General features: G+C 28.7%; 1 protein-coding gene across 1 annotated transcript; it reads right to left on the bottom strand.

Moving 5' to 3' along the window:
- Oseg4 (intraflagellar transport protein Oseg4) lies at positions 1–26892 on the bottom strand. The gene is made up of 24 exons (XM_014432901.2): positions 26713–26892; positions 25000–25111; positions 24763–24920; positions 23733–23835; positions 23483–23643; positions 23001–23169; positions 21653–21798; positions 21347–21559; positions 20247–20382; positions 20048–20176; positions 18887–18975; positions 18781–18798; positions 18529–18692; positions 15693–15909; positions 12834–13015; positions 12555–12758; positions 12057–12200; positions 9962–10157; positions 9287–9502; positions 9089–9200; positions 4809–4940; positions 3220–3380; positions 2831–2955; positions 1–1881 (listed from the first exon to the last, which is right to left on the bottom strand). The coding sequence occupies exons 1-24, from the start codon at positions 26734–26736 to the stop codon at positions 1704–1706; spliced, it is 3489 nt and encodes a 1162-aa protein (XP_014288387.1). The 5' UTR covers positions 26737–26892; the 3' UTR covers positions 1–1703.
- Between the last annotated feature and the right edge of the window lie 84 nt (positions 26893–26976).

Below are 26976 nucleotides of genomic sequence, written 5' to 3'. Positions count from 1 at the left end.
TAATAACAGAGATGATTCAAAATGTATTTATTTTGCATAAAAAATATAAAATATAAATCACATAATAATGGACGGAATCGGTAATAACGGTAAGATTAGCCTTGATATAGACACATAGGCTACTTAAGATAGTCTTTTCATAAATGCAACAATTATAAACTTATCAATTAAAAAAAATATATATACTTATTATAACAAAAAATCATGGAAAATATTACCATTACAAAAATACAGAGAAAATGTTCAGTACAATCAGACTCATTTTGAAAACACATCTTTTATAACCTCTATAACAAATTAAATGGCTAAGTATACATCTAAAATCTATAGTAAAAGAAATAGTAAACTGGGATAGGATATCTTATCATCAATTTAAATTGAATTATTTCTTACATAAGAAATTTTAAACAAATAAAAATTAATATTCCAAAAATATACCAAGAATAAGGAGTGAAGAAATTAAAAAAACAAAATATTATGAATTAGGCACTAATAAGGCTCTTTTAAATTATTCGATATCTAATATAAAAATAAAATGTTACAAATATTTGTACGCATTTTTAAATATTATAGCATCTAATGATGAATGGTTTTATATCCATAAACTAAAATGTGCTTGTTAATTATTCTAGTTAATTATTCCCTAAGCTGAGATCACAAAATAATACCTTAATTCACAAAATTAAAGACATGAAAAAATATTAATATTAAGTTCACAATTTTTCAATACTATTAAATGTAAATTAAATAGAGCAGAATGAATGATACTGCAATCAGATTTAACAACAGGCCATCAAATCACAATCAACACTATTATGATTTTAAATATTTAGGACCTAATGATGGCAGAGCATTCTTTCTACCATGAAAAAAAGAAAAAAATGATAAGTGAACTAACATCATTAACAATACTTCATTCATTCTTAGCTAAAATTAATTAGAGACATTTGTAAAACAATACAGCGGCAAATGATGAATAATGTAATTGAACGAAATAATGTATATATTTTTTTTTTTAAATTTATTGCATCGGATTCTAAACATGCTTACTAAAAAAAAAAGAAAAAGAGAAAAAGATGTTCGGTCTAATATCCATTAACAATATGTCTAAATTTCACTGAAAGATTTAAACAAAAAAAAAATCAATTCTAAGAAACACTTTAAATGGTCAAATTAAAAAAATTATGAAATAATACTGCAAAAAGTAATTATCATATTTTTTTATAGTATAATTTGTAATAAATATCATCACAAGAAAACAGATCTAAATAATCTATGGATTTCTTCATCTAAATTTACTATATTAATACCTACTTTTTAAATCTAGGTGCATATACTAATTTAAAGCTCTATTTTACTAAATACTACCTAAAAATCAATACATTTCATAAATTTAATAAAAACTCTTTTTTGGTTTTCGAAAGATATGCTTGGGATAAGCAGAGAAAAATTGGCAGAGAAATTTTCAACACTATGCATTAAAAAAATTAATTTATGACATATAATCTATTTGGTCCTCATTTTCTCTAGGCCTACTCGTTTCATACTAATGAGCACCACCATGTATTATCGGAAAGTTTATCTGATAATACTACACAGTAATTTGATGTAATTCTCTAATATTGGTAAAAAATATAAACCAATTAATAACAGGATAAAACTCACTATGAACGACAAAAAAAAATAAATATTACATTGGTCATTCAACGCCTAACATGTGAGTGACAGAGAGGACAGAACTGTTTTATTCCAATGTCGGAAAATGAAGAACTGTGGGAACAAGAATGGCAAGTCCAAGCCGAAGATTCAAGATTCAGCAAAGGACGCCCTGTCACAATACAGACTGGATATCTCGTATCACATCCTTCGCAAAGACCTGACCTGAAAGTACCAAGATTAGCCTGTTAAAATAATTTAAAAAAAAAAATGCTTTAATTTTATAAATCAGGTACTTTCTTTTATAAAAAAAAAATTAATCAGGGGTAATAAATATTATAATATAATAGAAGAAGATGGTGAGGGTGCAGTCAATGGAGGGAAGAACTTTCAAGAACTATATTTCATCATCCTTGAAGTGCTATTGCAATAGTAGCCCTGATGAAGGCTTGAAGTTCAGGCCGAAATTTTGGTGCAAATAAAATAAATTTCAATTATTTCATTAAGCTTGTTCACCACATTGACTGCACTCCAAACCATATTCTCCTTATATTAAATCAACAATCAACAAAACATCATTATAAATATTATATACTATTTTAATAAATGATTTATTTATTATTATTATGATTTCATAAATCATGACCAACTTTATGTTTCCATAATCTCCCATAAAGTAAATACATTACATTTTATATTCTGCATTATTACCAAATTATATATGAATCCTCCAAGCACTCTAAATCATAAACTAAGAACAAAAACAACTCTATTCCTCATAGGCTAACTGTTCTCAAGAACAAGGGAGAAATATGTTTTGCCGACTGTGTTAGTGAACTTACTGACTTGTTTCCCAATTGAATCAAACGATTTTAAGGTAATATTTGTTCTTATCTTAACTGAATTAGGTATGAAGTGAGTGTATTCTCAAACAATTTAACAAACCAGGAATGCCCATAGAAATTTGTACAACATCTATATTTAACTTAAAAAGTCCAAAATAACAAAGCCAGTTGAAAACAAAAGAAATAATTGAACATGAAATTCCAAATACTATTAGCTACTGATTAGTGTGCTGAGATTATTGTAATGTCATTATATCATCCTGATGAATAGTATGATTTCATGGGTTAAAGATTATAATACATCATTCAGATTAATATAAAATACATACCAAGTAGGAAGTGAAGATTTGCATGTAGAGCAAGATAAAAATAATCCTTTTGGATCATTGGGTATATGTTTTGTGAATACCTGGACAGCAAGATCAGCATATTCTTCTTGTTTATTCTCAGTGAGCTATAAAAGAAAAAAACATTTAAATGTCATAAATAAATATCTATTTTAATAGTGTTAAGGTAAAACAAACTGGATGGTCATATGGAAAATGGGACTCTGTCAACAAAGACAAAACTAAAATCCTTGTTTTAAGGAAGAGGCCCACCCATCCATCCATCCACCACAGCACTGTCATGGAAAACCACACTTCTCAAACAGTAACTAGCTTAGCCAACCTCGGGTCCAAAGTTAATGATATCCATAAAGTTATCATTATAAACTTACCGCTGGTAGACTTTCTAATTTCATGTATGCTTTGGATGCTGTAGCATATGCTTTAGCCATAACAGCAGCAAGAGCAATAATGCAATAAACAGTTTCAGGAGGAAGAATGTCTTCATAACGACGCAGGTGGATACTTGTCAAAACAGCAGCATTCGAATTCCCTGTTTAACACAAATTATTGTTAGTTAAATACTACAAAGTTTTAACCAGCCATTTAATTTTAAAAAGTCAAAATTTCATTTACTAAACAAGTTATCAAAACTATTAATCAATACTTTTAAAATAATTAGTATTAAATTATTTCCAACCTCAAAAAAAAAATTATGGTATTTCTGAAGTTTATGATATGAACAAAACCATATCAAGGTGGCAGGGTAGGGGTAATAGATCTTTGTCTAGAGTCAAATGGGACAGGTCTTCATCCAATCATCAGGAAAATAGCTGAGAGTTTGAGAAGCCTTTGGAAAGATATCCTTAAATCTTTGCATGGTTTTCATAAAATCAGCCATGTACAGAGACAAACTGCACCTTGCCCACAATGATCCTACTTTTGAGTAAACAGAAGACCTAAATTAGGAATTCAATGAACGTCCCAGACAATAGATAGTGAGACTACCCATATGCAACAAAAAAATATATCAAACATCAGCTGGGTTCATAAACAGAAATCTTTTGGCCCAGATGAAAATCATTGAAATCTGTGAGGAAGAAACTCTTCAAAAAACAATTACCAAAATCAGAAGTTTTGACCCAAAGGATAGGCACCATCCAATAAGGAACAAATGTTCTAAACTTGAAGGAATTTTTATTTTATTTTTCACATTGCTGATGTGACCATTTCAGGAAGGATCAAACATAAAACAGGAAGGAACAACAAAAAACATAAAAGATTAAGTTGTATAGATCAAATTTTATTAACTACTGAAAAACATTACTACATGCAATTTAAAAAGGAACTTTGTTGTAATAAAGAGAAGAAAATTCTGTAACAATATTATAATGAAGACCTAAAAATTCAATAGGAAGGCTTGTTGAGGAGAGGGTACCGGAGTTCCTTGTTCACAATCTTATGGATCTGATCCCACCTGGTGCAGTCAATATTTAATTTTTTGCAGCTCTGAGAAGTAAATCCTGGCATTACCACTCTGGAGCAATGTAGATCTTCTATGGAAGACTTAAGCAAAAAAAAATCTCTGTTATTTATTGAGTTTAACTTGGGTAACCGTAGGTACATCAGCTATGGCAGGAAAGATATAATAATTGTTCTTTAACTATTCTAATCAGGACGTGAAATTAGAGATTTGTGACATAAGCTAGATTCAAATTAATACCTCTTCTTCTGACCCGACAAGATACCTGAAATCATGATACAATGATTTTTTATTTGATATCACTCTAGAGGTTCAAGTATTCAAGGTTCAAGTAACATTACATTTTGTATAACAATTTTTTTCTCCCCCCCCCTTCTATTTACCTTTTTAGACCTTTTATATCCATTGCTTTCTATTCAACCATTGCCTAAGAAGCTAAGATAGGATCATTATTTTTTTTTTATGTAATAAGAACCAGAGTAAAAAGAATATAAATACCTTCATACAATTGTCTCTGTGCTAACATTAAAAAATGGTAAGCCTCTGCTCCTCTCCAAGGATTATCAGTTATCTTAAAATCAGTAATATTTTCTTCATGCAGTTCTCTAATTAAAGCATCTCTTTTCTCACCTGAAATGGTATTTTTAAAATTATAAGCATTAACCCATGTCTGTTTTTTTAGACAGGAATGACTTAAATATATATTTCCTGATCTTTAAACAAAATTTTATGAGGGAACATAACAGTTCATAAACACGCTAATTTCAAAGAAACTCTTATTGTAACAAATATAAATTATAAAACAATTTAAAGGATAACAACGTAGATGGATATTCAGTAGACTGAGATGAAAATAGAACTAAAGAACAAAAGCACGGTACAAACATATTAAACAATTTTTGCTACAGTAAAAATACACAACCTCATCATGTAAAATATTATTTGTATTCCCTAAAAGTTTAATGAAACCTAAAAAAATTTGGTACTGTGTTCACATCACAAAACTTTCACATAGCACCCTTCATAAGTCTCCAAATTTTGTGTAGATTAGTAGCCTCATGTTAAAGTTATCACTATTTTTGTAAATTTAGAAACAAGGGAAGGTGAAAATTATAAACAAAAAGTTTGTATTTTTATGTTGCTATAAAAATTTGTGTTTTAGGAGTTTTTCATGGTGAGAATAACGAATATAAGTTTTGTTCCTACTAAGAATAAAACGGTTTAACAAACGATAACAACTGTAATGCAATCAGAAAAGATCGGCCAGTAAAGGCTTATTTAGTTAACATCAGACATATTTATTATTCTTTTTTCTCTTTTAATCATTCATAAAATTCTTTAATATTTTGTATCGATCCATTGTTTATTAATACTAACAATAAGAACTGTTAATTTCTTTCAAATAAACAAAATTAAAGATAATTACATAACTTTACAGGAATATTTTACAGGAACATTACATAATATTACAGGAAGATTTTATAAAAATTCGGTATTTAAATCCTGTTTAACTTAGTTTAGACTATTTCAATAAGGATAAAACCTATCTGGTATTAAAGAGCACTTAATTGCTCATTCATTCACTGAGTTTAATCAAAATTGTGAAAAATTGATTAAAGTGGCACTTTCAGTTAGTCGATTATAGCAAAAAAGTTGCTGTCGCATCCGAGGCATATTATTATGGCACTACATTCAAGAACCCGGGCCTCCTCCATCACAGCCAACCAATCTTCACCATCTCTTGCTCTCTCTTTCCATCTTTCAACATTCAACCGCTTCAGATCCTCCTACACATTGGCCAGCCATCTGATCTGGGGACGTCCGGTTTCCCATATAGCATCTTTTTTGGTGTTCTTTGATCGGGCATTCTCTCTATGTGTCCTATCCATCTTATTCATGTTCTTTTTACAAAAGCCATGATGTAGGATTCTCCAAACAGTTCCATCAAATCAGCTCCTCATTCCTTCTTTCCCAGGCATATACCCGCCATAAATATATAATTTCAGTAGCTTATGACTTTTCATTTTTGAACTAGGCTGTTCACACACAGAACATTTTTCGAAACTTGATTATTTGGAATCAGCAGACCTCAAAACGTGTATTTCCGCTGAAAACTTGATTCGCAATACTTTCACTTGCCAATATATTCCATAAATAGGTAAGTGAAAGTAATAAAGATACTTAGTAGAAAAAATAACACTAAAAAATAATTCAACTTAATCAACATCTCAGATCAATATCTGGTAAATACTAATACAAAATAATCATAATTATACTCAAAAAGCATAATTTAATTTGATTTAATCAACAGCATAATTAAAAATCTGGCAAATTCTACTCCAAAATAACTATAATTTTATGAAATACTGGCTGTGCCCTGCTCTATTAAGTTAATATAGTGAACCTGATTCCACTAATATGAAGATTAGTTAGTAATAATTTTCCTGATTGATACATATAAATTGCCACTGCTCTGATCCTATTGGTCATAGTGTGATATTGTAAAGCCTAAAGCTTTCATCAATAAATATACCATTTCAAATGCAAAAAATATTTTTCATATCAAACTGGTAATTCCTGAAATTATCACATTCAAACAAACTCTTCAGGTACATATAATAGAATAGATTTAATTAAACCTGAGATAAATTTCAAAATATTAGTAGTCTTTATTACATACGCAACTTATTTAATAATTTTCTACCTAAATTTAACCCTAAAACTTTATATTAACCAGTATTAATAGACACATCTGCTGTTCATGCTGATATTCAGACATAGAGAAAAGTTTTTATCATAAAATTTCGCAAAAAAAAAAAAAAGATTAACAAAATTAAAGGGAAATAATGAATAACAGTATCCCTACAGGCCTCAAGTAAAGTTCAAGTTTGAAAGGATATTTACTGATATTGATTGTTATCAGCAATTTTACCTCATGAAAAATAAAGAGAGGATAACTACTAAAACAATTCCATTATATGTAAATTCAATTCTGTGTTAAGTTGAAAAGTAAATAACCTTCAAAATAGTAAATGAGAATAATTTATACCAACTTACTATATCATATAAAATTTTAATATCTTTTTTAAATATTTAAATCATATTCATATTTTTAAAAACTCATATTCACAAACGAGCTTTTTGTCCTTTTGGAAAGTAAAAATTCATTAAATAAGGAAGTAAAGAGCTTCACAAATAAATATCATTTTCTTTCATAACTTTTTATAAACAAGCCCTTCCCAGGTGTGTACTACAAAATAGGACTTCTGGATATTGTTGTTTAAGCTGTGACACTCAGAATTCAAAAAATAAAATCAACAATACAATTTAAATACTTTTTTATTTGAATAATTCACAACTCTAAAAATTGTTTTACAAACAATGAATGTGATGTAAGATAAAATTAATATCATGAAAGCATGAAGGTAAAGGTCATCAAATAATACCTCTCAATAAAAATTTTAATTTTAAAATTAATGTAGGAGATTTCTATTCCAGTTTCTTTTTAAATATTGTCTTGTGTTGGGTTAGTCTTCATTGATATTGATATTGGTATTGATAATCCTTGAATTAGAGGATTTGAGTGTATTGTACTTATGTTATGAAACCATTTGCTTACTGATTTAATAGTAGTTTGTAAGTTTTTAAACAAGTTCTTCTTAGTGATATAAGGAAGAACAGTGCTTATAAGTCTCAGTACTTTAAATTGAAATTTTTGCAGTTCCAGAAAGTTATTTTTTTTTTGGAAAATCTGTATATTTGTGCACCAAAAGCCCAAATGTGAGGGTAAGAATAAATCTTTGCTTTTTCCAAAAGTGTAAATTTAGATCGTTGTGGGAGATAGTGACCAGTCCTCTATCTAGGTATCAATGTAAGTTGTTTATTAATCTAAAAAATGAACACATCATTTTAGATGCATATCTTAACTAACATTTGTCGAATACTAATATAATCGTTTCTGACTTCAAGAATTCTTTCTCAGAAGCGATATCTCTAGAAGGAAGCATTATTTTTTTTTTTTAAACACTATAAAGTTTCTTTCTGCATTAAGAGATACCACAGCTTAAGCAACAATATATTAATTGTATTGAAATTATAGTATATCACAGATAAATTGATAATATCAATCAATTAATATTATTTTTCTTTCTTCTTCTGATACGATGGACTGAATTGTTCTTTAGCCTGCTTCAACAGTCTTCCATAGATCCCAATCATTTACCATACAGATGCTCACTCCCCCCATATCCTCAAACAATTTGCCCTTTCATCATGTGTAAGAAGGCCCCTTATTCTTGAAGCGAAGATACTCTCTATGTAAATCTACTCTACCTTCCTATCCTTACTTCTTTGGTTGACATGCCTAATAATCACAATCTATGCATTCTTATGGCATTAGATAATCATTTCTATTTTATCCATTATATCAGATAAACATTTTTATTTTTCCTAATCACCCATACCCATCTCCTTCACATATGCCTGCCAGTACCTTCTTCACAATACTTTCCTTTTAAATTAATATTATACTGTGTTCAATTAAAATTAATTTTGAGGAGGAGTGAAATCCTCTCCTAAGAATGGCTTAGTTAGCCAAAATGTATAGGAAAATTAAAAACTATATTCACTCATGAAGCTCTTTACAGCCTTACTTATTCAATTACTAATTCCTAGACCTAAAAATTTATTAAAACTTAACTACTTGATGTTAGAAGTTATATATTTACAATATATATTGATGATTTAATTAAAATTATTCAGCTTATATTTATTCACACCTGTTGAAACTTTCTTCATTTTAATTTGCTCCTCAACCAGAAGTGCAGCAAGCACATATAGTTTTTTGGTTCTAATAGGATATAGATTCCTTTTTGCTTCATTTTCAGCAAGCTATAACAGAAATTGAATGATATTTTTTTTAACAGATAAAAATTCAATCATACTTTTGACAATCAGTAAAATATAACAACAGAAACCTGAAACATTAATTTTGCAGCTTCTAAAAATCGGTTGGCTTTTCGATATAGCTGAATTGCCTCCAAATGTCTGTCTCTTTCAAGGAGGCCCAATGCATACTTGTCTAACAAAGTTCCTATCTCAGGCAGCATAGAATAAGTTTCAGCAAGAGTCACTGCTTGGTCCCATTCATTCAAACTAACACAGGCTTCAACTGCTGACTCAACAGATCCAAACTGTGATTATAAAACAAATATTTTATATTTAATTAGGAACAGACTTGTCTTCTAAGCCTATCTACATGTTATGATAGCCACCACAAAGTGGCTTATAGCAACATATCATTATTGATCAAACAACTTCTATAAATCTAAGGATATAGTATCATTTTTTCTTTCTTTTTTTTGTTGGTATTTCTATAAAAGTTTTTTAACATAAAATTAACCCTTTTAAAAAACTCATTACATGAAAATAAATATTTTATTCATTTATTGAATTTTTTTAATAATGAATTAATAGTAGCAAAAGGTTTAGGTTTTTTTATACATTTAAGTAGCATTAGTTTAATATCTGAATATAGAATTAGTAATTAATGTACATAACAGAAAACATTTTTGATTGAAATCAGAGTCAAATCAAAGATCAATATCAGAATTAGTGTGGTACACTTTTATTTTATTTCTATACACACAAACCTTCACAAATGTTGAAACAGCTTGAGAACACATTCCAACTGAAACAAATATTTCAGCGATTTCTTTAAGAAGTTGGTGTTTTTCTGGAAGCTGAGTAGCAAGTTTTTGCAACAGATCGTAATCTTCTAAAAGTTGATAACATTTTATCATGCGTTCTATATTTCCAGACTTCTCATAATATTCTTTAGCACTGTCCCTTTAATATAAAAGATAAATTATAAATTTCATTTTTTACTTGATATATTTATGATAAAATATTATCCAAATAAAAAATATATATAAGTAATCATAGTAATTTAATTAAAATATTATTAGTATAATCAATGTCGATGATAATGACTATTACTGAAATAATTGTAATAAAAATAATAATAATGAGACTTTTTCATCTTGTAACACTGAATAACCTTTTATTCATTATTAACCCCTTTTATTCATCCTAGAAGGGGCTGAGATGTAACTGATTAATCAAGTTAGTTCAGGGTGAATAAAAGAAATAAACTCAATATTAATTTAACTCACATATTAGATAAAAATTAAAAGGCAATACAAATATATTTTTTTATAATTTAATTATTAATCTATAAGTCATAATAAGATGTATTAATATTTGATGAAGTTAAATTTACTAGACCAACTAATTTTAAGTTTAAAGAAAAATTTGTTTTAGATACGTGATTATTTAAGTCTACAAACGAGCATTCTGTTCATACCATATGTTTATAAATTTTTAACTGTGCTGTTTTCCATTTCAAGAATTTTAAAAATTTATCATACTAACACTAACACCTTTATCCATTCTGTAATGCTTCTAATTTATCATTAAATGTCATTATGGCCTTTTCTCACTCATTTTAATTCACTAACTAATACAAGTTTAGTATTAGTTTGCTCCAAAGTGAATAGACAAAGTAGCACATCAGCCAAATTAAACCTCATAACTAATTTTTGTTATAAAGCAAAACTTTTTACACTAACACCTTTCTGAGAAAATTACTAGTCATGTATAAATGCAACATTTTTTTTTTTTTTTCATTTTACAGTGAAATTAGAAGAGGATAAGGATTTTGTTCAAAAAATAAATTCCTATGTACTTATGTATGTACAACTTTCCCTTTTGAATGTTAGTGACATAGTTATAATAATTTAGTTCTGATGATAGCGTAGAAGATGAAAGAAGTGAACACAGGCAAAAAAAGGTTTTTTCTTTTTACTGCAGGTTAATCGAGATTCTATAGTACTTTTAAATATAAAATAAAATTGAAAACAATGAGTTTTCTTTTTATTTACTCTGAGAATGTTTTTTTTTTTTTAAATTATTTATTTAATGTAATTTACAACTGTACAAAATAATACAATAGGTAAATATGTAGTATGTGAGAATGTTTTTTAAATATAAAAATATATGTATAAAAGAAAAAATACTTATAAAGCATATTAAACAATTATACAATGTATAACTATTTAATTAATTCAATCATTAAGACTATCTTATTATAAAAATAACTCATGTGGAAATAAAAACATTTATCATTTTTATTTTTCCACTTTATAAGCAGTTTGTTAAATATTACTACAATGTATTTATTTGTTTAGAAATTCCTACAAAAGGAAATAGGAATCTTAAAGGCAATGCAGCACCAAGTCCCACCATAAATTAAAAAATTCAGAGGAAAGGACAACTGTTAAGTAAATAACAAAAGAATAAATTTCTCTTATCATTCTTAAAGTTTTATCATGTAGATGCCATTAAATGTGATTAAAGTTAGGATACAATGGTTGGGAGTGTGGCATAAACAATAAAAAAAATCAGCAAAAAATGTTTTACAGTGTAATAATTTAAATTTAGGGCTTCTTTGGAGATGAAATTATGCTTCTCTGGAAAGGAGAGGAAAATAAATATTTTATAATATTATTGATTCATATATCAACTAAAGTTATATTGTATTTATGAAAAAACTTGTTTGTGTAAATAAAAATAATAATAATTCATGGATATATTTTTTAAGAGTTAATAATGAATAATTTACTCACTTTAACTAATTAAATTTTTTTTTAATCTATACCATATATTAATACATATCACTAATCTTACCAATTGTTTCTATCAGCAAAAAAATCTCCAATTGAGTTCCAGGCATATTGTAATTGTGAATCAGAACCTCCACTACCCATTTTCATCAACTGTATCACCCTGAACCAATCTCCCAACCTTTCTCTGAGCGAAACTGCCAAATCCCTGTAATTTCATAATATAATTTTATTTTATTTTAATTATGAATTATCAAAACATTTTAAAAATTCCAAATTTGACTTAATAATCACAAATCCAAACATTAATAATACCAAGTACACCTGTACACACAATCATCATCAAATTTGATATTTTGAATATATAGTTTTATATGAATACTATAACGAATGATATTTTGATTATTGTTTGGTTGCTACCAAATATAGTGGAAATTATTTCCACCTTTTACTTTTTTATGAGGACAAAACTTTTCACTTCATACCTAGTATAAAAGAAAGAATAAATTCAATGATGATAACGAAATTAGAAATTTTTTGCAAGCGGTTACTGAATCATTACCTCCTATCAGCATCCAGATAGAGCTTTTCAGCTTCATTGAAATCGCCAAAATAAGCAGCAACTTGAGCCTTCTTAATCTGGTCATTAGTAATATTATTGAGCCTTTTGATAAGTTGTAACCCTGGGTAGTCGCTACAGTGAACAAAAGCTGTTTCTGCTGTTTTTATGTCAAGTTTTTTCACAGCTGCTTCAGCAAGAAGATGCCTATGGACATTAAATTTCATTCCATACAATCATAGTTATTCATAACATTAATGAATTTAAAATAAAATAACTAACCATAATCTAGGATGAGGATTTTGCTCAATAAAAGCAGTAGCTTCATTTATCCCTACTTTTTCCAAAAGCTGTCTAGTATCTCTTAAGGACTTTACTTCTAAGTCCAAAATATGATCTTCTATAGTAAGTACATCTGGATTAGACATTATATCATCAAGCAAAACAGTTCTAATTTCTAAATCCTATAAATGATAAACATGAACAAAATGAATACACTGATACTGAATATACATAACCTTAAAAAAAATAAAAATAAAAACCGAAAATTTAAAAATATGTATTTACTGACAAGAATAATTTGAAAAACAGTACAAAATCATGTGTACAAAAATAATTAATGGTAAAATAAAATTGTATTACACATAACAAGTATCAAAAAATAAAATTTATAATCCCAATTGACTGCAATCTCAAGCAGATAAAGTTATATTATTAAGAGTTACTCAGGATAAACATTTGAGAGGATACTGAAATAGGATCCACAAGTCAAGAAACAATAATTATCTTCACAATTTGGACTAATATTGCTATGCTTTCAACTTCAGCCCAATCTCAATAATCCAATAAATACAGGAATAACAAGTTGACGGATTATCAAATGTTAAGGAGGGCCCCATTTAAACAATGTAAAAGGAGGAATTAAGACCAAAATATCGCAAAGCTAATTTTTTTTCTTAATTAAAAAACGTAATAACAATTATAGGGAATATTTACTCTAATAAATCAAAATTTTATACCTGAAAACAACCCTTTTTCATCTGCTTCACTCTTTGCCTTATGTTTCGGCCAACATATGTTTAATAATTGGTTCCAAACAATAAATAAATTGATAAATGGAATTTGGTCCGGGTGCAGTCAAATTAAACCAAATAATAAATTGGTGTACTATTTTTTTTTGAGCCAACGTTTCACCCCACGTTGCAGGGCTTTGTCAGGGCTATTTAGACAGAAGTCAAAGTCAGAGTGTAAAATCATCATCAACACTCTGACACTCAAATAAAAATAAATCATCAGAACACTCTGACTTTGACTTCCGTCAAAATAGCCCTGACGAAGCCCTGCAATGTGGGGCGAAACATTGGCTCAAATAAAAATAGTACACCAATTTAATATTTGAGTTTAATTTGACCGCACCCGGACCAAATTCCATTTATTGATACACATGGTCAATCAGCAATCTTCCAATAAATAAATTGATCTGTTATGTTCGTGAACATTTGGTATTAGCCTGTTTTTATTCATGCTACCTACGTATAAATAATACTATCAATGTGTACATACACCGGCTCAGGTGCCCTTATCTCTCTCCAGTCAGTAAGTACTAGCAGACTGGCCAACCCTTATACTCACTTCTAGCTACGGCGGGCAGCTCTTCTCCTCCACGAGGACATTTCTCGGCGAGCAGCTCTTCTCCTCCACGAGGACATTTCTCGGCGAGCAGCTCTTCTCCTCCACGAGGACATTTCTCCACAAGAGGCCCCATCACCCAGGGTGATATATAGACAATTAAATTTATGTCGCAAAGACAAAAAACAACAATGTTTGTTTTTTCAATTTTACAAATAATTTTAATTTTTGTATTTTTAGAAGTTCCTTTTTTTTTCTTGTTTAAATGTTTCAATATTCTGTTTTACAGTTGTTATGTTCAATTACTTCAAACACAACAATAACAAACTTCAGCTATTCATTTATTTTATTTTCAATACTCTACACGGTTGTGCTAGTAAAGGTTTCTTTTGAACCCCTACCCACCATAACACCTTAGTTGTTATGTGTAATAACATGGAAATGTTATTCCCTTAGACATCATGGGTTTTAAAGATTACGGAACGTATCAGATCGTCAAATGTTGGACTAATAAGATTCCACAGTACCAAAACACACTGTTAAATTATCACTGAGATAGAAACTTAAAATCTATAGAAATTAATTAAGGCTAAAGGGTATGACACATTGGTATGATTCTAAGACATGAGACAGTAGCACTCCTTACCTCTTCGATTTTGAAACAGTTTGATTGGAAACAGAAACTTTAGATATCAAAGAAATGCTGCCACCACCAAAGTCTTCAAGTGGGCCAGTGCAAGCATTACTTTGACATCTAAAATTTCTTTTTCTGACCCAACAGTACAATATACAGGATTCATGATTTTTTCTACAGTGTTGCTCAATCAAACTGTTTTAAAATTAAAGATTTTTTACTTCAAATTATATTAAATAAGAATCATTCAAAAATGTTCAAACCTATTTTCTGCCATTATCCTCACCTTAATAAAAAAAATGCATATTTTGGGTTGAAAATCATACAATTTTTTTCCTAAGAAAAGGTGACAAAATCTAAGAGGTCGAGAATGCTAGCTCTCTCGTCTTAGAAGCATACCAATGTGTCATACTTTAGCCTTAAAATTTATATGGACTTGTGAATCCCAAATTTATTGACCAGACTAAAAACATGAACATTCAAAAAATACAAATATTTCAAACCAAAGAGGTCAGGAATGCTGCCACTTCCTGTCTTAAAAGCACACCAATGTTTCATACTTTAGCCTTAAAACATATATACACTCGTGAATCCTAAATTTACTGACCATCCCAAAAAAAGAACATTAAAAAAATACAGATATTGAAATATAAACTTCTAATATTAATAACCTATATCAAACAAAAAGCTATGTACAGACTTGCATATCCTGACAGCCATAGGTATTTTCATTACAAACTAAATATATACAATAATATACAGGTATATGATAGGAAGAGGAGATGGATAAAGGATCTCCTCAAACCAGTAAACACTGATTTTTGTGTTAAATTATAAGTGTGCATAAAACGTTAAAATTTAAAAAATAATTGTTTTACTTTGAAACAACATATGTAGCCTGATGACTGAATAGGTTCTTCTGGTTCACTACCACGTATAACATACATTCTAGTTTTTTCCATAATAGCCAAAAGATCCGGATTATCAGAGGCCCATTTTAAGGCCCACACATCTCTTCTCTCTAGTTTACTATTAACACTACTTTCCATATCCACTGTAGTTAAAACACCATTTGTATCAATTACAGCGATTCTCCTAAAATTTACAATGAAGTCAATAGTTAACTTAAACATTTATTTTAAATTACCAAAAATACATAAAAAATATTTTATATGCAGAAAGCACATTAAATATTGAGTTCAAAATGTAAAGCATTTTGCAAGTAAAATTTCTTTAAGCAAATTTTTACCACTGTTTTCTTAAAAGCAAATAAATGCTTTGTTAAAATAAATGCAGGAAGATACGATTTGACTACTTTATATGTAATTCAAATTTAGATACCTTTTATTTATATCTAACACACAAGGACTGCCATTACTAGAGAATGGATTTTGTGCAGTAAAAATTGAAAAACCTGCAGTAAAAAACTCAATATGTTCAATATCTTGCAATCAAAATTTAAAATGAGTATAAAATACCCAAATCCTGTAATAATCAACTTGTTACTGTATAGTTTATAATATTAATACATGGAAAGTTTACCTAACCTTGTTTGGATCAAATTAAACTCACTTTATAATTAAACTAAACTACTCTGATTAAAGTAATAGCCAAAGTTTTAGTTCTGCTGAAACAAAACTAAAACTTTTTCCACAATTGAGGAGCTATGAGGAAACTAATTGTTTTAAATGATTTTATATTCAGAAGAAACAGGGCAGGAACCACTTGTAGAAAATATACATAGAATTGACGTGGCTCAGCCTTGCAAAGAATGCAGATCAATAGACTCCCAAAAAGTATTTGGGAACAAAGACTGAGGGAAAACGACCACACAGATGTCTGAGGAATAAGTGGAAGTACCTCATATTGGATGTGACAAGAAACAGATGAATCACTCTAGGTGAAGTCAAGAAGTTAGCAACGGATATAGATGTATTTAAGAAATGGATCCAGGGTGCCCTGACACCGTAAGATATATGGCTTAGTCAAAGAAGAATTTTATTGATTCCTATTGTGAAAGCTGAAATTTGATTTTTCAACTTCTTAAAACTACCTCAATTATAAGTTTTAGAAAGAATATGCAAGATATTATGTAGAAGGGAGTATTTAAAATTTATTCTAAGCAAAATTCCCTTTTTAATTTCCGCTAAAATTTCACATATAGCATGTTCTTCAACTTAGCTTTCCAATAGTACATTTGCATATGAGTGCATATCATTACGTATGCATACTTACCATACCAAAAACAAAAAAAAAAAATTGAAAGTTTGATTAAAAATGTATACATATACTTATATTGATTAAACCAATTTATTTTGATTTAAAATAGTATAGATAGGTAATATAATATTATAATAAAAAAAAAAAAAAAAAAAAAAAATGAAAATCACACTAGTCGCAACAAAGTCAGACAGAAGAATGAAGGCAGAGAGGGAACTTTTTTTACGTTATATGTTAATCAATGCATTGCTATACTCAAATTTATCAGTTTTCAAGTTTACATTAAATATGGAAAAAATTATAAAGAGAAGTTAAAATGAATAAATATTAGTATACATATACCCAAGTGTGTATACTATGAGAAATTTAGTTCAAACAGTAAATTTTATGTGACAAAAAACAAAATTTAGCCCAAAACAGTAAAAAGTGCAGTTTCATGCAGAATATTGTAAAATAAAATTAGTGTTATTTGGAGGTCTTTTCCATGATACGAATTTCTGCCAAGGTTTGGTGGAATTTGAAACTAGGGAACAAAAGATGCAATTCCAGAACTGAAGAAGAAAGAACCATGAAACCAATAATATAACAAAAACATAATATGGTCAAGAAAAAAAATAGTCAATTCACTATAATAAAATGCCATAGTTACTAGAAATATTCAAGATTTTGTAATGTAAAATTATTAGAAGTTTAAAAAACTCTATTAATGTCAAGCAATTGGAAACATATGAAAATTTCAATAACATAAAAAGTAGCTTTAAAAACAATGGCAAATTTTAATGTTAATGTAAATAGCTCTTTCAAAAATCAATAATTGGTTAATAAAATCAATTTTTACCAAGTGCTTAACACGTTAAAAAAATTTAGGAAGCAGTGGTGGCTTAGTTTATCGCCTTACCACTCTGAACTGCCTTAGTCAGAAAAACCAAATCTGGCCTCAGGTTTCTGACTTTTATTTTGTGACAGATTGATATAATGAATCCCAGCCTTCACATTCTGGCTAAAATAAGTTGATAATCAATGGAATAAGCCACTCTTCATACCCTCGTTGGTGTACATGAGCAAGCCATTGAACGCCATTAACAATAACAGAAAAATTTGTGCCGATTAAGTTTCATTCCAAAACAAAACTTCAAGGAGCATTCACTTTTTTATAGCTTAAAAAAAACTTTTTTTATATATATACAATGAAGAAGTCAATATAATAACTTTTTTTTAATTTCTGTTTTTTTTTTTTAATAAAAATTATTTTATTTAGTTTATTTTTTCATATTTCACTATTTTTAACTCCAAATACATTCTATGTTTACTCTTGGCCTCTGTGGTAGCCTTACTTATCTGACTTTTTAAACAGACAATTATAGCGAGTTGGTTGGTCGATGTACGACATGTCACAATCTCACAAGAGGAGATCATAACACAAATAAAAAAAAAAAAAAAGCAATCCAGTAGGATAGATTTATGAAAAAATCTAAGAGGCAAATGTTAACTTACGTAGAATCACAATTTACAGCAATAGTTTTGGGCCTGACTCCAAGTGTAAATCTTTGAACAAGAGCTACTTGCGGTAAAGAGTACCTCTGAAGCGAACCAGATTCCCGTCCAATAACAAGTATTTTATCAGACACAGTGATGCAACAGATAGGATCATTAGTAGCCTGTAAATTAATAGTACCAACCAAAACCATATCAATTTATTATCTCTCGGTGTTTTTAATCAATAATATTAATAAAAAACATATTTACCTGCATATTAATATTGGGCTGGAAAATATATTTGATTATTAACAAAAAATGATTCAGAGGGATACATCAAAAGTAAAACATAAATATATTATCAGATAGCACATACTTGATAGGTTTTATCTAAATCTTGAATTACTTCAGCAACACCAGAAGGAGTATCATCAATGTGATATAATCTTTCTCTCCTATGCCTGCCTATATATCAACAATTATTAGAATAATAGAATAGGTAGTAGGTATAGCTGAACTTTTGGAACAACAGATTTTACCACCATTGTTCATCCAACCAATTATCTTACTTTTCAATATTTTTACTTTATTTATTATTATTATTATTTTGTACCAGTTATAAACAATAACTTTCCACTTATTGACAGTATATTATATCATGGAAAACATCACAATAATTGTATATAAAAATCAATATTTTAATTTCAATGACATATCACTCTTACAAAAAAGTAACTGTACAAATAAGGCTGGAGAGAGTTAAAAAATACGGCTTTCCCAGGCATGACAGGAACATTAGAACTTGTCCCACAGCAGCCATGGAGGTAAGGCATAACAAAAAGCCATTGCACACTTGGCTACAAAAATAATCTGTAACAAGTGCACTCAGTATTTTTTTCATTTCTGCAAATTTTAATAGTACACAAGATAGTTTCAATTAACAACATTTTTTTTTTTTTCAAAAAAAAAAGAATCACCATTTTGTGACTTTATTTTAGCAAATATCATGGAATTTGCTATTACTATGAAGATTATAATAAAAAACTTTCAAATAAATGTAACTAGCTTCATTATGAGCATTGACAAATGTCTCTATGTCTAATAGTTCCTGAGATATCAAACTTTTCTCAAGATGATTCATTTTCAACAAATGTAGCATAATGTCAAAATCTTGTAAAATACATTTGATGCTACTTTCGAGATAAAAGAGATAAAAAATACCTGATATCAATCTATATTTCATTAAAGTAATTTATAATCAATTATTAATAATTATATGTAATTAATATAATTAAGAAATATGGTAAAAATATTTTTACAAGATTTTAACATTATGCTACATTGATAAAAAAATGCTGTTTTTTTTAATTGGGTCTTAGGTACTGTTAAATGTAAATACCTCTATAAGGGCTCAAATTTACTATACTTTAAAAAGTTCTTTATAAAATTTTGATTTAGTAGATCATACATAAATTTTAGTAAACCTTTTATCTACTAATATCCAAGATGAGTATACAAATGTAAATTAGAAAAGTACCTGTTATTCCGAGAGTTGAATGTGATTTTGGAGTCATAAAATGCCAAATCATGAAATGATCCTTAGATGCACAAAATATCTGAGTTGTATTGATGCTAATCCATAATGGTTCTATATCAATACTTTTACCTATAATAAATGTTTTAATTAGTATTTTAATAATATTGTAAAATTTAACCATAACTGTCATTATACTTACTATCAACTGTGATTCCAATAGTATTACAAACATGAATCATGTACTGCTCATTCATATCATCAGTTTTGAATGCTATTGCACAATGTTCTTTAAAGGCATTAATAGCATATAAAAATTTTACTTGCTTATGATGAACCTAAAATAAATTATTTGTTCAAATTATACTAAATTATATTTGTAATAAATTATAACAAATAAGTAACAAACAATAAGCTTTAAGACTAAGCAGAGACAAAAGTAAAGATAAAGGTATGTTTTCTTAAATAGCAGACAAATTAGCTGGAATACCAGATATGGACTTTAAAAAATATAAGAAATAAAAATAAAGATGAAAAGGAAAGTTGGAAAATCATAGCTTAAAATTAGAGGATGAGGATGATAGAGGAAAAGCTAGCTGATTATTGAAACTAAAAATATTAATTGGTGTATAATAGTAGTAAAATAATATAATTAAATTGGTGCATTATTGGGCTTGTGGAAGTTAAGTGTTAAGTGTTGCGTAAATATCGAAAATAAATATCTACAACAGAAAAATCAGAGACTTGCTCTCAGTTACCTTAGGACTGAGACAGGGAGATTCTCTTGCTCCTCTACTGTTCAACATAGATCTACTACCATCATAAAAAGAGTAGCAATAATGTAACAAGGCATAATTTTTGACAAGATGACACAATTGATGGGATATGTAGAAAATGTTGTCATTACAAGTCTACAGTATTAGTTGCAAGTATCTACGGGTAACCAATCTGTTCTAACCATGCTGGTGATCAAGTTTTCATTTTGTGGGGCCGTCAATAAATAAGTCATTCCCGAGTCATTTATTTATTTTTTAATATTTATTTATTGGTATTTACAACTGTACATTATAATACATTTAGTAAATCTGATCTAAGTTAAATTGGAGTGTTAAAGGCGTGTAGAGAAACTACCCATTGGTAGCACTCTCCGAGTCATTTAAATAAATAAAAGTTATTCAGGCGACAAAGCATGCTGCTGTAGTAACAAGGTAGTCAAGGTTTATGTCTTAACTCTCTAAGCCACAAACAGCCCTAAGCAAGTAATAACAAACAATACATTTTCAGATAGTCAAATCATATTACCTCATTGTTGTTTGTATCCCAAAAGGTTATCTCTGTTCCTGTTCGAGAAGAATGTGAAAAAACTAGTGTTTTTGAAAAATAGGCCCACTTGTAGTCTGGTCTAATAATAGCAAAATAAATAAATGAATCAACAGCCAAAGCAATCCTCAATGAAGTTCCTTCCCAAACTACAGTTGTGATTACCCTTCCAGGTAGTTTCATGGTTCTTATATGCTAGAGAAATTTAAAATATAATAAAAATCAATTCAAGTTCTCAATAAATGATTTCAAGAATTAATAAAAAATATAAATTGACAGTTTACTAACTTCCCCATAAAGACTGTAGAAAACCACAACATTTGTTTCCTTGTTGTCATCTGGAAATACAGATGAACCCACGATTGCTAATATATTGCCATTGTGGTTCCAACTGCAATTGACTGCGCTGATACCAGTATCCAAAATTACTGGATCTAAAACCAAAAACTACTTAATATCAAGCACTCAGAAATACTTTATAATTATTGACCTACTTCATCCAATTAGTGACGTATGAAGCTTAATAAATTTCCAGATAGGACTGCATCTCGCTGCATTTTCATACCACTCCAAAACAGTTTTAATGATTGTAAAACAAATTAATCAACATTGATAGCAATAAGTTTAATAAGAGAGACAACCCCACTAGCCTTCCACCATTGTTATTGTTGTGGAGTCTACAGTGATTTTTAAGAGGTATGCTAGTTTTTCATACCTTCACCCACCGGCACACCACCATTTATTAGTATCATAGACCTTGGGATACAACTAGTTAGTCTTAAGAGCGATCCTCACCCACCGAATTTGAGGCAAAAACACCATTTTTTGATAATAGCAGCTATATCGGATATTCTCATATATTCTTTTTGATACATGCATATCGACACACCAACAACATCCATGACTAAACTACCTACTGTGAGTGAATTTCTTTTCGTTATTTTATTTTAAATCTCGAGTCAGTTTTTTATTTCCATTTAATAAAAAAATTAGAAATTTATTTTTTTCTTTTCCTGTATATCTTTATAAAAATTAGCAATAAGATAGATTTATCTTTAATTATTTTTTCTATGTTAATAATTTAATTTTTCTAAGGAAGGATAAGATCCTTTAAATTTTGTACATATATATATTACACTAGCACTATATTGTTTATATTTAGTAAATTAAAAAAAGACTTCTAGTAATCAGAAAGCTTATTTTCTTTTATTATTTTGTTTTTCTGTATTCTTTTGGCTCCTTGGTGGTTTTTCAGACACAGGTCCTCCGTAAAAAATTAAAAAATCGAACCAGTGATTGGTTTTTTTAAACATTATTTTTTCTGGGGAAGAGGTTAGTGGTATTTTCTATTATGAAAAGCCCTCTGCCCCAACAGGAGGTATACAAAATATTGTAAATGTATTAAACGGTCACAAAGCTGTTGACACATACAACGTAATATAACACAACATAAAACTCATTACAACTGTTAGATTAAAGACGTTTCTAACAAAAATTTATGTACAATTTAAATTTATTACAGTTATATTTAGTAACCTATAATCATTTCAAAACTTTTGTAAATTACCAAATATATCAAAATTAAATTAAAATTGTATTTTAAATTCCATAGTGTTTAAAATTAAGAAAATTTTACCTTCGTCATTTTGGTTTCTCATTATTTGCAACTGTCCTGTCTGGTACAAAATAGCTAAACATGGACAGTTGTTTTCAACATATCCATTTCTACCATCATACCAAGCCATACTAACCACTGGTATGCCAGTAATAACCAGAGATGGAAAGCACTGAATACTTAATTTCATCTATAAAATAAAGAATAATGAAAATGTGCCTTAGTTTTAACTGGTAAGATTTTTAAAACATTCACCAGAGATTTTTAATAATTATAGAAATTTGAAAAATAAATAAAGTGAACCATTACAACACTGGGTTCGGTACTTAACGAGGAATTAATGTTTATTGACAAATGGTATACAAGAATGTAATGGAGTCAGCAATCATGCTTAACCACGTTAAGGAGAGATCTCATGATGGCAGGGTGGTTCTCCCGAACCCAGTGTTGATTAACAACTAACAGAAACTTTTTTTTTTTACATTACAAAATAAAACACTCACAAAAAAATTTCCTTGGTTATCATAAAGATGAACTTCTCCATTTTTCAGACTAAACACTAAATATCTACCATCCGGTGACCACTGAACTCCTGTGAGTATTAATCCTTTCAATTCCTTTCCCCAAATTCTATTTCCGTCGACAGAGCCAACAATAACAGCCCCTAACAAAAATTAATAAAAACAGCAATCAATTAAATAAGCCTACAAGGATTTATAAACTAAAAGTACTTTAAAAGAAAAAAAATCTAACCATCTTCATAGACTATACATATTCTTTTTCCTTCAGAATCCCAAGACATTCCTTTCACTACAGACTTGTTTCGATTATTAATCATCTCTTCATACCAATTGCCCTAAAACAAAATTTATACTATCTATGTCTTCTTTTTTCAAAATTAATGTAAATAAACACTGAATGAAATAACAATGGTGGATAAATCCAAAACCTTTTAATAACAGATCACAATTCAAAAGTAATCTCTCTTTTTAAATAATTTGGAAACTTTCTCATCTGAAAATAATTATTATAAACTCCTAGCAAACTGATATTATCTTTACAGAATCAGTATTTGACTAAATTGAAATTAAAGCTAAATATTAAAAAAGAATATCTTGTAGGAAGATAGTCCGGATGGCGATCAATAAAGGTACCAAAATAGTAAAAAAACTATTTATTGTTAACTAACCTTTCACCCCACTTTGCAGGGCTTCATCAGGACTATCTTGATTATAACAAGGATGACAACTTACTGTCAGTTGAAAATGAAAGGATGGCAACGGACAAAGTCAGTTGAAAATGAAAGGATGGCAACGGACAAAGTCAGTTGTTGTTTCAATCAAAACAGTCCTGACAAAGCCGTACAAAGTGGGGCGAAACGTTGGTTAACAATAAATAGTTTTTCTACTATTTTGGTAACTTTATTGACCAACACCCAGACTATCTTTCTACGCTCTATTTCATCCGGTCAACTACCTTCTTCCAATATTAATAAATAATGGCATATAATATTAAAAAAGAATGAGTGCCAACATGATCAATAGAAAAGTAATAATAAATTTTACTTTAAAGTAAATTTTTATAGATAGAACTTAATATTTTTTCCAAATTACAAATTAGAATGATCTTATAAGTCTAATTAGAAAAAAAGTTGTTTGCAGATGAAAAATTAATTTTGTAAATTAAGCTCACTTTATTTTCTACACTGGTGATATCATTGTAAATAAAACTCATTCATATTATATTCTAATATAAAACAAAAATTTTCAATGGGCATTCTAACCTTGTACATAGTCCAAACTATTATTAGACCATTTTGGTCACTTGTAGTAAACTTTTGATGCTGTTCATTCCATGTTATCACTTGAACTTTGCCACTATGTCCTTCTAATGTCTGATTCATTGAGAGATTGGCGGGTGCGGTAATTCCCTTTGTTTTACCTGTAAATTGAATAAATGAAAAATAAAAAATAAAATAAAGAGGGATATATATAATTATTAAGTTTAGAATTGCACATACCTGATTCCAATTTCAACACTTTCAGCAATCCATCATCACCCCCCAAACCGATCCAGCCCTGCTCACTGCTCCATGCCAAACAATATATCCTGGTATTGTTTGGCATAGATATCTGTGTGGACATAGCATAAACAGATTATTTAAAACAAGTACTTAAGCATTTACTGTTTCAATACACTTATTACTATTAAGTAAAAATAATTGAAAAAAGTATGATTATGGTTAACGAGCAATAAAACAGAGAATAATGCCTTTTATTGAATGTGTGTGCAGGACACATTAAACTGTAAAATCTGATTATCTTTTATTGCTGATAGCAATGACAACTATCATCGTCTTGATTACTTCAATAGGTAACTATAACTCCATTATAAATAGAATTTTCTAGTTAACAAAAATATATAGTCATACATATTTCTAATATAATGCATACTAATAAATCATAATTAGTTATTAACATGTACTGAATCTGTATCATTAACTTTTTATAAGTATGCTAATGCATCCTGTTAAATACCTACAGAAATATTTAAATAAATCTGAATTAAATAATAAAGAATATATATTTGTGTGTGAGCAAGTCCTTTTCTATACATCAAGCTAATTTCATGTTCTTTTGTTTCCTCAAATTACTTGATGGTGTAGATACCTCATTTAAATCTTATACTAATTATGGATTTAGCAGGATATCTCTGGGCCAGTCTTTTTAACTAGTGTTTATGTCATAGGTAACAGAAAAATAATTATAGAACGAGTGGACTGGAGTAATTGTGACCTGAAGAGTAAAATGTTAAGTATTTGTCATGCAAATAAGAGTTTACAGTTCGTATGTTTATATGCCAATGGGTTCGGTGTGATTTGAAATAACCCCAGACATTTTAAAAAGTGTTTAAATAATTTCATATTGTGTTATTTTTGTGGATGTGTTTTGCTGTACCCTCAAGTTTTTCTCTGTAAGTCCAAATCATTACCTTTGAATAAATGGCTTAAAATAAGTTCTTTTTCAAAGGCTAATATGAAATTAAATACCTATGCTTGTAACAGAAACTTCTCTTCATTTAAAATATTGACATTTTATAATCAATCTATAATTTTTGTTTTTAAATATTTAGCTTTATAGCTAAATATTCATAATAAAAGTTGGAAAAGAAACAAGATCTATTTTACCACAAAACTAATTTTGATCAATTTTTTTCCTGTGGTTTTGGGTGCCCTCCTGGATTCACCTTGCCTCATAAAAAAGGTACCCGTAATTGGCTGAAAATCTGGCAGTTGAGCGTGATTCTGACCAAATCACCTCCTAACATAATCGTTGGTCTAGTAACAGTATTTCCTTACTAAGTACTGGACCCCTGACCCTTCATTGGTTGTAGCAGTACAGGTTTAATTATTTTTTATTTCCTTTAATCCATAATATATGTTAATTCAAAACCAGCTATAGAATAACCATTAAAAAATATGTTATATGTAATCTTGCTAATGCTCCAAACTCAGGAAGAATGAAAAGAAGAACAATATAACTTTATGAAGTGTAGTTTGACTTTAATTACCATCAATTAATAAAGGTTCTTGTTTAAAATCAATTTTTCCCTCCCACATGATAAGAGAAGAGATCTTTATTAAACATACTTGAGGAGATAGAAGGAGGCAACAGCTAAAATTAATCAACAATAATTATATTTTTCGTTATTAAAAGAATAAATAAAAGCTAACCTTTTTGCAGAGGTAGGTGAACATTTTGTTAAATTTACTGGGAGGAACGCAGCTAAATAAATGATAAAGCAATATCAATTAAACATTTTACCGGTGACAAAGTTTATTTCAAATTTCATACTTCAACCTCCTACCAAATCAACTACTCAAAAATCGATATTCATTAAATTTGTAAAAATATTGTTACAGAAAGGCTTAAATCGAGAATTATACCAGTTTTCATTTCTAAATAATAATATTTTAATTAAATTGATCACTTTTAGT

Source organism: Halyomorpha halys, unplaced genomic scaffold, assembly GCF_000696795.3.
Source record: "Halyomorpha halys isolate HHAL.00 unplaced genomic scaffold, Hhal_1.1 Scaffold1128.1, whole genome shotgun sequence".
Taxonomy (NCBI): Eukaryota; Metazoa; Arthropoda; class Insecta; order Hemiptera; family Pentatomidae; genus Halyomorpha; species Halyomorpha halys.
The sequence above is the reverse complement of the archived record's forward strand: the minus strand, read 5'-3'. Positions and strand labels throughout refer to the sequence as shown.